Source organism: Typopeltis vanoorti, chromosome 18 (genome assembly GCF_054136105.1).
Source record: "Typopeltis vanoorti isolate ZY-2024b chromosome 18, IOZ_Tvanoo_1.0, whole genome shotgun sequence".
NCBI lineage: Eukaryota > Metazoa > Arthropoda > Arachnida > Uropygi > Thelyphonidae > Typopeltis > Typopeltis vanoorti.
This window is the reverse complement of record NC_143566.1, coordinates 72,174,194-72,190,188: the sequence shown is the minus strand read 5'-3', so window position 1 is coordinate 72,190,188 and position 15,995 is coordinate 72,174,194. Positions and strand designations below refer to the sequence as shown.

General features: G+C 36.8%; 1 protein-coding gene across 1 annotated transcript in view; it reads right to left on the bottom strand.

Annotated features, from left to right (window-relative positions):
* LOC150096796 (BAR/IMD domain-containing adapter protein 2-like) overlaps positions 1 to 15,995 on the bottom strand; it is a 71,041-nt gene that overhangs the window by 44,271 nt on the left and 10,775 nt on the right. Inside the window, exon 2 of the mRNA XM_090408718.1 lies at positions 9,111 to 9,186. Coding sequence (XP_090264844.1) covers positions 9,111 to 9,186 — 76 coding nt within the window. The remainder of the gene's footprint in view (positions 1 to 9,110; positions 9,187 to 15,995) is intronic.

Sequence of the window (15,995 nt, the reverse complement as noted above, 5' to 3'; positions counted from 1 at the left end):
TTTTAAAAGTAGTAGCTGATTCTTTTTAAGTTACTTACTTTATTCAAGTTGAAATGATACTTGCATATAAGTGGCTAAATACATCTTCCATGTGGTCTTGTGCGCTTAATTCACCCACGTTTTCACTTAGATTTTCAGTATTATTATATTTGGCCATCGTTCCAATATTACTCAGTGTAGATGCCAGTAAATGATAGTCTGCACAGCACTTGTTGTTACGCCTGAGGCCATACGTGACCGACAAAATAGCTATCAGCATTGACAATTCTATCTTATTTCTTAATTTAGTTTTAATTACATTCATGGAACTAAAAATTCGTTCAATTTCCGCATTAGAATTTAGCAATATTAATAAGTTTATTGCACACTGAGCAATTTCTTTAAATGGATTCATTCTAGAGGCATCTTTATATTCTCATACTTCATTCCAAAATAGCTCAGTGTTTTCTATATTTGTCCATTTATTTAAGTGGATAGTATTGTACTGGTATTCAGCAACAGCTTTTTCTGTTTTCAGTATTATTTCTAAGATGGGAGTAACAGGTTCTTTTATATGTTTTAGGATATTGTCAACAGAAAAAGAAGACATCATTCTTAAAATATTCACGTTTTCAGGCAACCTTTGCTTAAACTGTTTGAAGAGACCAAGAAGAAACTGTCTTGCTCTACTTCTAAGATTTTTCTCATCATTTTGCGTTATTTTCTTTTGTATCATCAACTCTGAAATTTTTCTTTCAAAGCTGTAACCAAGATTTTGATTGGAATCCAAATAGTCATCAATCGCTGACTCTAGAGGGTCGACTGTGGATGATGGTAGAGAAAGGTCTTCAAATAATCTCATCTTATCCTCACTGTCAGATTCGAAAATTTTGTTAACTTGCTGAATTTGAACTAGAACAGGATGCAAAAATAAAAGGTACAACAGATTCCTTTCATCTTTGTACATCTCCCACAAAATTTGAGCTTTGTAACATTTCTCAGTCACACTCACGACTTCGAAGTGAGTTTTTAATTCCAACCACTGGCTGAGAATTCGGTCTACTACAGGTTCAATGGAGAGCCACCTTGTTGCACAATTGGTTACGATTTTCAGAGGAGCATCATTTTCGTTGATAGTTTGATAGAGCTCTTTGTATGCTGCTTGTCTTGAAGAAGAATGTGAAAACCACTTATACGTTTCGGCAACTAAAAATTCTCATTTTCTTGGGAGAGATTCTGCACAAGTGTGCAACATTGCCAGTTGTAATGAATGGCATACACATCATTAAAATTAAGGAGGGAATATATGCCTTCAGTTGTTCATAAACGCCATTATTAACACCAACCATAACACTGGCGTTGTCTGTACCAATTGCAATGAGATTTTAATGTCAGTTTCTTGGTCAAGAGCCCCTTTTTTTCAGTGCAGCCACAATACCTCTAGCGTCATACTTTTCTAGAACCACCATGCTCAGAAATATATGCATAATTTTGTTAAATTTCTTGCTATAATAAATGATGGTCATTCCTAAAATCTTATTCACTGTGATATCATTCGATTCATCTATTAGAAAGCTGAATTTTTCATCTCCAGTGTCCGCAATTAGATCTTCTTCAAAATGCTCACTTAGAATATTCTTTACAATTGCAGAGCACTTAGTTCGGTGCATTTTTACCTTTGGCATAATTTGACTGTCTGTGATGATGTTTTTGCAAAGATCTACAAGATGATCGTAACTTCTGAATGATGAGTGACAACAAAGAAATAATGCTAACCTACCTTCAAAGTTCGCGGTCTCATCAGACTGTTTCACAAGCATATTTGCAATAGGAACTGCAGCAAGATCTTTCTTAGTTTCGCTATGCTTTACAAGCTAACAATATTTAGCAGCTATATCACATCTGCAAAACTTACAGTGGTCTTTTGTAGCGTCACCAGGAACTTCACACAACCATTTACTAAACATTCCCATTTGCAACCATTCCCTCCTAAATTTTTGCTTTTAAGCTTTATTCTTCTCTTTCTCATTTTTGAAGAAGAGTATACAACCCTTTACTGCAACGAATTACGATCAGTCTTTGAAAACTTCCCACCCGTAATTGTAACTACCAACCTGAACGCTGTGCAAAGACTAACTTGTAGCGGTGCTATCAACTTTAAAACGACAAAATGGCAGACTGTTGGGCCACGTGACTGACTGACGTCATCATGTTTTTGAAACGTGTACGATGCTCGTACCAAACGTACAATACAATTCCGTATCAAATGCGAACATCTGGAAAACTTTTAAAACAATTTCTTTAACAGTAAGTTATAAAAACAACTAAAAATAGCTGAAACTAGTTCTGAAGGATCTAGATTTGGAGCTAGGTGCTAGATTAAAATTTTTGGAGCTAGGGTAGGAAAAAAGAGCTAGATCTAGTTCCAAAAAAGCTATGTAAAAACGTAATAAAATTAACATTTAGCTCCAAAAAACCTATGTAAAAACTAAAGCTTTCAGATTCTTTTTTATAGTTTGAAAGACTGAAAAAGTACTTTGTTGCCACTGTGAAGGCAAGTCGTATCGACAAAATATAGACATTGAAACTCAAGTTAATACACCGTAATCATAAAAGGCACAAAACGTTTGCAGCAACAACAGCAAAGGCATAAAACAAACAACAGCAGGGTATAAAAATAAAACTAAATATGGACACTTCAGAATTAATTGCTTAATTAAAAGTCTTAATGGAACTACAAATACCTCTTAGGCTAACTTATTTCGATGCATTTAGCTGAAGTAAGACCGGCATGTTTTAACTTGAATAAAATCACCTAGGAACCATTTTTCTCTTGGAAAATTTGAAAAGTATTTTCAAATATAAAACCCTTTTTTCTTCAAAAAGTATTCTTCCGCCTTTGTCATTTGAGGCTAAAGGCATCTCTAAGTACGGCGCAACCTTTTTTTCCTCTACCAACAGAATCTGAAAATACCAAAAGCACACTTCCGAACTAAGTTGAATGTTGAATACGAATTACAATCTATCGCTCCGTGGTTGTCAAGAAAGATGCTGATATTTTATTCCTAGAAAGAGAGGGAGAGAGAGGGAGAGCATGTAGCGTTTCCTGACGGGCAGGATACGGTGAACATTCCGTACTTGAAATGGCCCTAACATCGGAGGCCAATCAATGAACTCCCACAAATCTACGGGGAGGTCTTCACTAGTGCCAACATGGTGAACTCCTCAGAGGTTTGCCATGAAATATTGAGTCGAAAAGGCGACTGAAGGAGAAGGGTAGGGAAAAACATTGCTTATCACAGAAAACACGCTCTCTAAAGACGTCCATCTGTTTCGAAGAGGCGGGAATGCGTACACACGAGCGCGGGCGCGCTGCGTCCGTAGCTTGCAGAGGCAGAGAGAAAGGCTGTGAGTAAAGCTAAAGCGTTACTCTTCGATAAGGTTAAAAAATGATATTTTTAAAATGATTACCCTTTTTCGGAGCCATATTGATACATCGTCAGAATATTTAGTTGACGGCAGATCAGGCAAGAAAAAAAAAAACTGTTCCCAAATTTACTCGCTTCAGACGAATAAAATAAACAGACAAGTTAAATCTTTGGAGTTTTTGTCTTTCGTATGTGTGTGTGCGTGCTTGTATGCTGCGGAGAACTATTAGCTATAAATTGGTTCTAAATGGATGAATATTTGCATTAGAAAAAGATTTGAGTTCTAATTTCCGTGCTCCACCAATTGCCAAACCTTAATCGGATGCTGTATTAACGTCTCTCATTCCCCCCCCCCCCTTAGATCGATGTAATTCATTCAGATAAGAACGAGGGGTGGAGTGAAGGATATACAATAGCTTTCTATAATGCTTGCATTCGATGGCTTTTCACTCAGTGCATTTTAACCACGTGTTAGTGGCATCGAATATATCAAAACTGGTAATCAAAGTGCTTCCATTTGTACGTTACCTGATGGAACAATGAGGTAATCTAATGGATATCAATCTATGAAAAATGACAAAGGAATATGTGTTTGTCAAAATATGATGACATGTTCATTACCTTGTACATTATTTCTTGGTTATTATAAAGACAAATCCAATGATCGGGATTTGTATGTATGGTTTAATATTTATTTGTCTCAAAAAAAAGAGAAAAAAGGACAAAAAAAAATTATTTCAAAGTCAGCGTAAACAACATACAGTTGAAATTACCGACGCCCGAAATACGCTAATGGACTTTTGACCTAGATGCCAAACGTAAAAAATAAAATAAAATAAAATAAAATACTGGTTTATAACATTATAATTATAAAAGTTATCCCTCATATTTACAAAAGTAGAATTTTTTTCAAGAAAACAAGTCGATTTAATTTAAAAAGAAACTGATTAGCAAAATGAGAATAAGAATAATTAATATAAAACTCTACTTCTACAAAAAGTAGAAGTAGCGCTTGTAGACTATTTCTATTTTTTTAGTAACACAGAAGTAGAAATAGTAACATACTCTATTTCTATGTTACTATTTCTACTTCTACAAGAAGTAGAAGTAGAAATAGTAACTTGAAATAAATTTGCGAATAATTATTTTTGCATACGATACCAAACACCATAGCACAAAATTTGGATCATCTCACAATTAGCGATTCTAATTCTCATAATATTTAAATTAAGTATAGCTAAAATTAGATACACGCATCTCTTAAGCTGACGAATTTTTTTCACTAATAGAAACATCCGGCACGTGGATCCACGTCATGCAACAATTCATTGACGGCATAATACATACATACATACATCTTCAAGGCCCACCTTTCCTATTTGGATTGTGGGGGCGACAGCTGCAAGAGGAACTTCCAGTGGTCACGATCCTCTGCCACCAAGCTCAGGTGTTCTGGTGGGATTCCCAAACGTGTCCACCCAAGGTTTTGGATGTAATCTATCCAGCGAGTCCTTGCCTTCCACCTGGCCTCCCACCCTCTGGCTTGGCAAAGAGGGCCTGCTGAGGGAGCCTCTCTTATGGTATTCTGACCAGGTGCCCGTACCAACGTAACTGTGATCTCTCAACATGGAGAAGCAGCGGTTGAGTATTGAGGGTTTCCCGAATTGCAGAGCTGACTCTGTCGATTCTTGTCAGCCTCGCAACCCCTCGAAGGAACCTCATTTCAGCCCCTTGGATTCGTGCCCGCATTCTTTCAGTCATTACCCAACTCTCATGACCATAAGCGAGGATGGGGACATAGACTGTATTGAAGACAGCCAGCTTTGCCTTCTGGCTTAACTCCCGCTTCAATACTACCGAACGGCCAAGCTCCCGCAATATTGAGCTTGCTAAGCCAATTCGAGTATCTAGCTCTACGTCCCACTTTCCATCATTCGTGAATATGGACCCAAGGTATTTAAACTTCTCCATCTGCCGCATTGGGACTGCACTTACATGTAGAGTGCAGTGGTGTGGTTGTCATGAGACCAAAAATGTTTCAGTTTTGACCATGATCTTCATTCCGGCGTCTGCACAAACAGCTATAAACCTATCCAGGGTCCGCTGGAGGTCATCTGTGGAAGAGCTAAGCAGAACTAGGTCATCTGCAAAACGCAGACGTCCAATGCTACATCTTTCAATTCTGACACACTCACTGCCTCGGCTGTGCCTATCAATCCAGTCCATAAATATTATGAAAACGAGGGGTGACAAAACACACCCTTGGCGGAGGCCAACGGAGACTGTGAAAGGTTCAGATTTTGTGCTGTTAACCCTGACACAAAACTCCGGGCATTCCTACAGGGACTTGATGACAGCTAATAGTTGGCTGTCATCAAGTTCTATACTCCTGTACTACTTGCCAAAGCTTATCCCGAGGAACCCGGTCATATGCCTTCTCCAAGTCCATAAAACATGTGTAGACATTTTTGGCTACACATGTTTTGTGGCTTCACTTTAAGGCAAATCAAAGATTTGCCTTAAAGTGAAGATTTGGTGAGTCGTGCTTCTACCAGGACAAAAGCCACATTGTTTTTCCTGGAACGCTGACTCAACTATGCTCTTTCCCCGTTTTTCCAAGCACCTAGCATACAATTTCCCTGGAAGGCTGAGCAGAGAGATGCCACGATAGTTACTGCAATCCTTCTGGTCTCCCTTCTTGAAGACTGGTATTATTATGCCTGTCTGCCATAGCTTTGGTGCTCGCCCAGATATCCAAGCAGCCTGACACACTCGACTCAGCCAGAGAACACTGTCTCGATTTCAGGCTTTTAGCATTTCGGGCCGAATTTCATCATCGTCAACAGCCTTGCCCGATTTTAGCGATTTTATTGCTAAATGGACCTCCTGCTTTGAGACTAGTCATTGCCCCGATCTGCACCTCTTGGGTGTCCACAACTGCTGGGCCACCCGGGTTAAGAAGGCTCTCAAAGTATTCCCTCCATCTGTGGAGGATATCCTTCTCGGTTGTTAAAAGTGCACCATCAGAGGCCTTAATTGCCCTTGTTGTGCACGATTTCCTCCCTCGAAGGCGGCGGATTGTCTGCCAGAATACTTTATTTGCATTTGCATAGGATGAGTCTAACTTTCTCCAAAGGATTCCCAAGCCTTCTGCTTTGCTGTCTTTACTGCCTCAGCATACCGCAAACGCATCTCAGGTGACCTGACCCTAAGCATGTTAGGCAGGACTCCTTTTTTGCCCGGACAGTTTTTTGGACTTCTTGGTTCCACCAAGGTGTCCTTTTCTCACTGCCCGTTGCCACGCCGAGCCACTTTCTGCCACAGCATGAGAGTGCAGAGGCAGTGACAGCTGTTCTGAACAGCTTCCACTCCTCTTCAACATCTGCAGTATGCTTGGGAATCTCTTTGAACCTGGAGGAAATATCATCTGCAAAATTCTTCCTCACAGCCGCATTTTCCAATGCCTCCCATTTCACGCGGTATAACTGCTTAGTCCTACCAGCGTTGATGGTAGCATCTGGTTTCTGAAGCCGTAGAGTGCACACAACAAGGTGGTGGTCAGTTGACAGTTCTGCCCCTCTTCTCACACGAACGTCCAACACTGAGGAAAATAGGTCTGCTGAGACTATAAAGAAGTCAATCAGAGACTTTTGTTCTTGTGTATCCCTGTACCAGGTATACTTATCGACTTCTCGGTGCTGGAAGAAGGTATTCATTATGGATAAGCTGTTAGTACAGCAGAAGTCCAATAATTTCAACCCATTCGCGTTAAGGTCAGGGGCGCCGTTCCTCTTAACCACACCCCCTCCATGTCTAGTCATCTGTTCCAACATTTGAAGTCACCCATTAGAGGACTGATTCCATGTCTGCCACCCTGTCAAAAGCAGCATCCACTTCTTCTAGGAAGGCAGAGTATTCTGACTCCAGATTAGGTGCATGGGCTTGCACCACAGCCAAATCATGGTTTTTCATCTGAAGACTTAACACACAAACCCGTTCCCTCCAATGGGATCCACTCAGCAACACAGTCTGACAGCTGGGGGCTTGTGAGTATCCCCACACCCGCCTGAGCAGACATTGTCGGGCTCACACCAGAGTAGTAGAGCTTCCACCCCTTTTCCAGGTCAACAGTTCCAGGACCTCTCCTCTTTGGATCTAATTTGGATCTAAATTTAATTTAAAAAGAAACTGATTAGCAAAATGAGAATAAGAATGATTAATAGAAAGTGCTACTTCTACAAAAAGTAACTTGAAATAAATTTGCGAATAATTATTTTTGCGAAAGATACCAAACATCATAGCACAAAATTTGGATCATCTTAGCGATTCTAATTCTCATAATATTTAAATTAAGTATATAAACGCCAAAATTAGATACACGCAACTTTTGAGCTGACGAATTTTTTTTCACTAATAGAAACATCCTGTACGTGAATCCACGTCATGCAACAATTCATTGTTGGCATAATGCCAACAAAAAAAGATGGAAACACAACAATGAGAACCTGGACTGTATTATACACAGCCTTTCATATGATTGGATGGCGTAAAGCGATAGTTTAAACTGCCCAATCAGAACCAAACTTAAAACTGGAAATCAACACACTTATTTCATCAAAATCAATCACGTGGTTTTAGAAATGACAGTAACAACGCTACAGTGTGTTCCTAGAAGGCATTTTGATACTATTGGCTTTGGTAACAACTGTAAATTTAAATCTCCGATCATATTTAAATATTAAAATTAGATTTCGATATTTTTATTTCATATCTCGGATTTCATTTCTGTTTTAAACAACCTTAAAATATACCGCTTGATTTCATTCTAGAATCCTAAAATAAACAGCTACATAAACGTGCTAAGAAGATAAGAACTACGTCGTGCGTGTACATTTATAGTTTTATGGTTGCTGCTGCCAACAAGCCACTAGTGGGATGGTAGCTTAAATAGATTTTATCGGCTCCTCGTCTGACCATAGCACAATGATATTTAAATCCGCTATTAGTATTCTGCAGAGCTGATCTTAAAAGTTTGAGCAGTTTTATCGTAGATCTCATCCATGTCTGGCGTTCGTAAATTCTCTTTGCATCACACACTACACTCTGAAATGTTTATGCAATCTATCAATGGATTTTTCTTTTGGGGCTTTGGCTGTGAGTTCTTCACTGTGTATGGAGATATCGATCGTAATTTAAAGGGATTTACAAACAGCCAGAAACAGAAGAAAGAAAAAATGTTTGGTTCTAAGTCCTTCAAGGCTCGAGGATTTTATTAAAATCTAAAAGATTCACGTGTTTAATCTCTCGAATTAGCACTGAAAATCCTCAAAGAAACATGTGTTGTTGTAAACACCAATCATGTTTAATAACACAAATAGAGAAAAGTTTCATCTTACCTTTCATTGAGATGTAACCCAAATAGATTCAAAAAACGAACATTTTCTTCATTTCTTTAATTCTTTTTAATTTATTTATATTTATGTATTTATTTTGGCATCTTTGAGTCGTATTTAACGCATAAAAAGTACATGTATAAATACAAAACATTTCATTCTAAAAATCGTTTTAATATTTTAAAATTCATGTCATAATTAAGAGAATCCAAGAAGAAAAAAGATATACAGTAAAATATTTTATAAGGGGTAAAAATATTTATATAAGATATGTAAAAATATTTTATATAAGGTGTAAAAATATACTTACCATGTAACGACTTGAGGTATGTTTTCCCTGCCGATATGAGCTGCCGGGAACAAGGATTGAATTTTTCTAAGATATTCTGCAAATAAACGAACGAAAACCATATTTATGAGTGCATAATCAATTGAAATGTATAGTGATGGCTATTGACTGTTTCAATACACAGTATATTTATTTATTTGTTTTCATTATCTCTAAACGCCACTATCACTAACGATAACCAAGACGGAATGTTTGAAGCATGGAGGCTAATCTCCCATAATGCTTGTCAAAAACGCGTGGAAAATTTCTTTATATAGGCTTTCTTGTGCTCTGATTTAAATGCTGTGGTACAACCGAAGACGGATCTACACATCTTTAAAATTTTGATCTTTTTATTTCTCGGTCTTCCAATATTTTTGAAACATAGTGTACGCTCCTACTATATGTGCTTTCTTTCTTCTTTTTTTTTTCATGTTTTATATTTTATATTCCACCGAGTCGAGCATTCATAGCTCAATCAGTTTAGACGAAGCCCGTTGGTCGGAAAGACCCGGGTTCGATTCCCTCAGTGACGTGAGGAATCGCGGGTTTTTCGTCCCTCAAAACAGACAAACCAGCCAGTAGAACACACACAATTTACAAACAAGAATACTTAGAGGCATAGGGGTAACCGCCTTATCTTCGTATTACGGTTAGGACAAGGGGTTGATATCGACCCCTGGGGGTCGATGTAGCTATCCAAGGGGTAGATAAAAGTCTAGTAACACCAAGTAAACATGCAGCTGTTCATCAAACATCCTCCTCATTAATCATTCCAAGTAAATCAATAAAATGTAAGTAAATTTTTAATGTTTTTATACCTTTCTGTAAGTATTTTCTTTAAATTCCTTAAATATTTCTTATCAAGAAGCAGTAATGAAGTAAAAGGGTGGAGGAATTATTATTTTAACATTGAGAAATTTATTATGGATAACATTTCTTTAATATGATGGGGGTCGATGACGGATCAAGGATTCCATGAAGGGGTCAATGGTCTAAAAAGTTTGCCGACCCCTAGGTTACGAGATCCAAGGATACTTGGAAGGCCGTGGGCGCTTTAAGTGCTTTAAAACACTGAAGATGATATACAATGCAGTATCAGGCTATGTGAAAATTGCCTGATATCGCAGCTCGGAGAACACGTCGTTTGGTTGAGAAAACACATGGGTTCAAATCCCACGTTTTGAGTGACAGAAAGAGGGGGTGAGAGAAAAAAATGTTTACATTCGACTGTGATTCGTGTTGTAATTGAAATAAAACCGACTGGAGGACGCATGCAAGCTGGTCAAGAGTGTGACGTCATGCTTTTGCAAAGGATACAAAACTGGTGCATGAAAGGTTTCGAAAAAAAAATCTATCAACTCTTTCTTTCTGCTAAAGACAGAGACTCACTGCATCAAATTATTTAGTTTTAAATGACTATTCCAATTTAGAATTATTTTCCTATATCATAAAATTTCTTACATGATAAATAGTTCCGGAATGTTAAAGTCACAATTGGGACCATATTTTCTTCTACGTGGCTTTGTTGCATTCACTAAATTTTGTTCTTAAGGGAAAAGTGTTTTTATTGAAGCCGAAGCACCATGTGATTAACACGCGAATTCTATAAAACATTCTTGGAAATGATTAAAAATTGAACAAAAAAATGTTTTCAATGGGATTTAAGACTCGTTCGAAGCGAGTGACTTTTTTCTTTGAATGTAACTCAAAGAACACCGCATCTTCTAGTGATGGAAGGACATCTTAGAACATCAATTCCCATTAAAGATCTTTTTTCACTCATGGAAGAACACGAAAATTGGCGTGAGTTCTTAGAAAGTGCGCTGGTGTTTACTCTTTCAAGAGTATTTTTAGAGCCATACAAACCACCGAGTATTAACAGTTTAAAGTTATATAAACCCACTCGTGTACTGTGCCAGTGATAAAACTTCAAACTAGTCAAGACTTCGTAGGCGATAACCCTGAAAACAAACTGGAGTACCGAGTGAAAATAGAACATGTAAGCCTAACGATGAAGGATTTCGATTCAATTTTTTTCAATGAATCAGATATTTTGTAATATTCTTCTAATGAATGTTCTATTTTTGATACCACTAGTTTGTCTCTCTCGTGCGCGAGACAAACTACCACTAGTTTGTCTCGCGCACGATGTTTCAGTTGGTTGTGGAGATGTTCTATTGGTGTGAGATCTGAACTGTATATCACCCAGTAAATTTTCCACATTATTTTCTTCACACCCTATTACAACAGCACTTGCATTACGACTATGCATTGTTGGGTGTAAATAGACGTTAGTGGATATTTTTTATTTGTAAGCTTCCTATAATAGTACAATATGTTGAACAACCATATGTGTAACCAAAGAACAACAGCTCATCCAGGTTACGATATGCATAAAGTTAAAAAAATTTATGTCATGCATTTTTTCATTATATACACATATGTACATTCATATAATATACATATTACATATTAATGTAATATAATTACATAATAAAATCGCAGATAAAATAAAATTTCATCATACAGAGAAAGTTGCATAACAATTAATTAGGAACAAAATAAAACAAAGTAGTTAAATAGCATTTAAATTTTACGTTTTACACATAAGACTAGATCTTTGAATACAAATATGCTAAAAAACAATAATTTATATAATTATTTTGAACAGAGCTTCCTCATTTCTGTGGGAAAATAAATACTCTTTGATTAGAGTTTTGTATTTGCTTGGGTTAGTTTCATTTCTTATTGTTAGAGGTAGTGTGTTGAATACTTTTGGCGCTAAATAAGTATAATCTTTGTGTATTGCTTCTTTATTTGCTTTTGGAACTAAATATTTTAGGCCCTTATGTCTACTAGGGAAAGCATCTTGTTTGATATTTACGTATTCGTTGTCGTTTTTCATGAATAATAGTACCCTATAGACGTATAAATATCTAAGTGGTAGTATATGTTTAGTATGGTATATTTATTTATTATTTATTACACATTGCAGTATCCTTATATTTGTTTCTAGTTAAGATTTTAATTACTTTATTCTGAGTAGAGACTAAAGGTTTCAGAATAGTGCGATAGATTCCTCCCCAACTTAATATACCATGTAGTCTGTTGTAAAGATATTACAACATAGGAATCATTGAATATCTAGACGCGCTGCATATACATCAATATTAATCCTCTATTCATTAACAATCAATGATCCAATCAACACAAACAGAACAGCTCCAGTCATTACACCTCAGCCATCAAACTTCATATTTAGTATGTCGCACTTGGATACACCCATACTCGCTCATTCCACAGGACTGCTGTAACCTGTACTGTTAATTACCATAGCTGATGCTTGGTTAAATGCAGATGTATAGAATTCAATATACCTATTGAAATCCATAACATAACAGTACGTTTATGTTTACAATACCTAGATTAATACAAGCTCAGTTTTTACAGGTCTGGAAGATAATTTAGTCAAAGAATATATTATTGAGGCGTAATCACATCAATCATTGTATAAGAATTTAAATCACCATGTTCTGACTGCATAGATCAAAGCGTTCCTAGGAAGCAAGAAATATCTCAATGGGTTTCTCCACTTAGGGTGAATTAGCCCATTTCAAACGGCGATTTAGGATACTTGAGTTCTCCTTCTGAAAACGAAACAGACTGGAGAACATGCATTGAGAAACATAAAAAAACTATGGAGATAGGATTCATTATCGTATGATTGCCAAAACTGGGTTTGTATTAAACGCCAAGTTGCTTTCTTTATATATGACGGCCAATGACCATAAAAAACCATTGAACTTAATACGTAAAGATACAGTGGATGGATCATAAATATTCGGACAGAAGACGTCTTCCTTTGAGACATTATTCCACTGAACTAAAGCCATGGCACGTGTATAATGAGGGGATTATTAGCCAACTACATAACTCGACCAGAAAATAAAGATGTTATAATGAAATGATAACGTCATTCTCAAGGCAAAATTCCTTTTAGAGCGAAGACTCAGGCGTTAGATGAAACAAAGGCTTAGCATTGGATATTATTGGAATAAAATAAAATGCGAATATAGATAATTATATAAGTCAAGTGAATATTAAATCCAGCATTATTTCACAGCTGAATGTAGAAACAATGAACGTTTCGTAAGAAATTTGACAACAGAGCATACGGGAATGCACTCGATGGCATTTACGAGTAGCCCCTAGCGCGGACCTCATAGAACAGCGCTTCCCAAATTGTGGGCCGCGGTCCCCTTGGGGGCCGTAGGTTTTGTTGAGGGGGGGCCATGAAATAATGAAAACAAATTTAAAATGTTTTAACACTAAGTATATTTTTTTTTATTTTAAAAGAAACGTATTTAACTTTTATTATTTATTATTTCTTTTTTGTTATTTTTTATATTTTAATGAAAAAAATCACACATTGTTGTTGGTTCAGTTCACAAACTTTGCTTCCTGCGTATTTTGGCGCTTAATGAATATTAGTAAATATTGCTTATTCATATGTTTCATTTCAAAGCGGTGGTTAATTGTATTTACTTCGAATGCTCTCCAGGGAAGCTTCAAATCTTCCTGTCCCTTTCATCAGGCGTTCGTAATCAGGGACTGTTGATATTGACTTTATATACATATCAAAACTCGTTTTATATTATCACTGTCATCCGAGCTAGTTTTCTGTTACCAATAAAAGTTTCGCATATACTTCACACATGAAAAAAAGCTTAAACAAGTTCATGTGGGGAGATAGTAACTGCTTGCAGTGGTAAACAACACCTCCCTAACAGCCACTATACTGCAGAGGCAATAAAAACAAGTACTTTTATTATGCCAGTGAATAAGGTATGAGGAGTCTGTGTAATATATTTCTCAACAAATAGTGCAATTAGAGACAACTGGGATAAAAACACACTAATTAATGAATCATGTTCCCTCATACAGAAATTATGCCATATAGACTGAAACAAAACCATGTTGCATGGCCAAACATGGGTATCTAACTAAAATCTATTGTTATTAATTAGATGTGTGTGAGTTCGATTTCCCAAGGCAGCAATAAAATTCAACCGAACGTGTTAAAATTCGTAAAAGTGTTAAAACTAAGTAATATATATATATATATATATAATGAATGTTATGGCAATTTCACATATGGAATTCGGTTGAAGAGAGTTAGCATTTCAACTCAATTGTCAGCTATGCTTTTATCTTTCGGTTGCGCGATCTCTTTTGTTAATACCGCACCAATCATATGCACGTTTTAATAACCTGCCTTTGCTGTCTGTTTCGGCTTAATTTCGCCTTTTGGCTTAATTACCGTACAGGGAGAAAAGTCACAAAAGAGAAGCATGTTCCTGGTCCGGGGATTCCCTTATTCAGGTAATATTCACTAATTTCATGTTATCAGTCTGTGGTGTGCCAGTATCGGTAAGTGGTGATATTATTTGATCTATTCTACGTTAAAAAAATTAACCCTGAGATGGATAAGTGGCTGATAAAAAAAATAAATAAAAATTCCGCGAACAATCAGAAGAAGCAGAAACAGACTCAAAAAAAAAAAAAAAGAGGACACTATTTCATATTTTACCAGAACAGCCCGCATCGTCTTCAGAACTAAACGGTAAGAGGCAAAAAATGTAATATATGTATTTGATTTTTGCAATATTCGCTGTGTATGGTTTGTATTGAATATAAATACAATAAATATTATAATAATATATCTCTCTATTACGATTTTTTTTCGAGGGGGGGGGGGGCCGTGAAATATTTTAATTTTTGCAAAGGGGGCCCTGACATCCAAAAGTTTGGGAAACACTGTTATAGAAGACAAGATCGCTTGCGGAAGTGTCCATATATTCGCCTTCTATTTGTCCACTTTGATAAGGTTTCACTGGCCTGACAGCTGTTTCGAACTAGTTGGTTCTCGTCAGAGACCAGGCAGAAACCTTAAGAGAGCAAAAACTCTCGTTCAGTACTAAGGAACTCGAAGTATCGGAGAGGTGTATTTTTCGTAAGCGAACTCTCGGTCGGTGGATTTAAGTATTTACTAAAATAAAGAGCCAAAAGGCTTCACTTCAGTGATGCAAAATTATATAAATAAGGTGGAAACAGCTGCCAGTCCAGTGAAAACCTTATCAAAATGGACTGACCAATAGAAGGCGAATATATGGACGCTTGGGCATGCGATCATGCTTTCTATAAGGTCCCCGTTAGGGCAACTCGTAAATGCCAGCGAGTGTATTCCCGTAAGCTCTCTGGTCAAATTTCGTACGAAACTTTTATATTTTCTACATTCGGCTTTGAAATAATGCTGGATTTAATATCGACTTGATTTGTATAATTTTGCATTGCCGAAATGAAGCCTTTTGGCCCTTTATTTTAGTAAAAACGAATAATATAGATATTTTATTTTTTTCTTCAAAGAGAGAGAGAAGGAGGTTATTATTTATAGGTGCTTATTTTGTAAATAACAAAATGGTTTTATTGAAAACTTATTCAATATATGAGAGAATGTACTAAAATCACGTAGTAATCACCAGGGCAACGTATTGATTTACTTTGCCTAATATAGATATAACTTCCGCTCAACCTTCCTGATAACCCGAAGTAATCATGATTCAAAGATCTTCAGCATAATGATACCTAACAATAATTCTCCATTCCACAAGTTCATAGAACAGCAGTTAAGAAAAATGAGCATACAAAGTAGAATCAGTCCTGCCGTGGAAAAATCTCAAAGGCTTCCGATTAGAGGCTGTAGTGACCTAATTAAAATATCTAAGAATTGGACTCCTTCCACTCTGACGTCTCCATGCAGTTCATCGTAATGTTGCCCATGCGATATGAACCCCAAGTTCACTC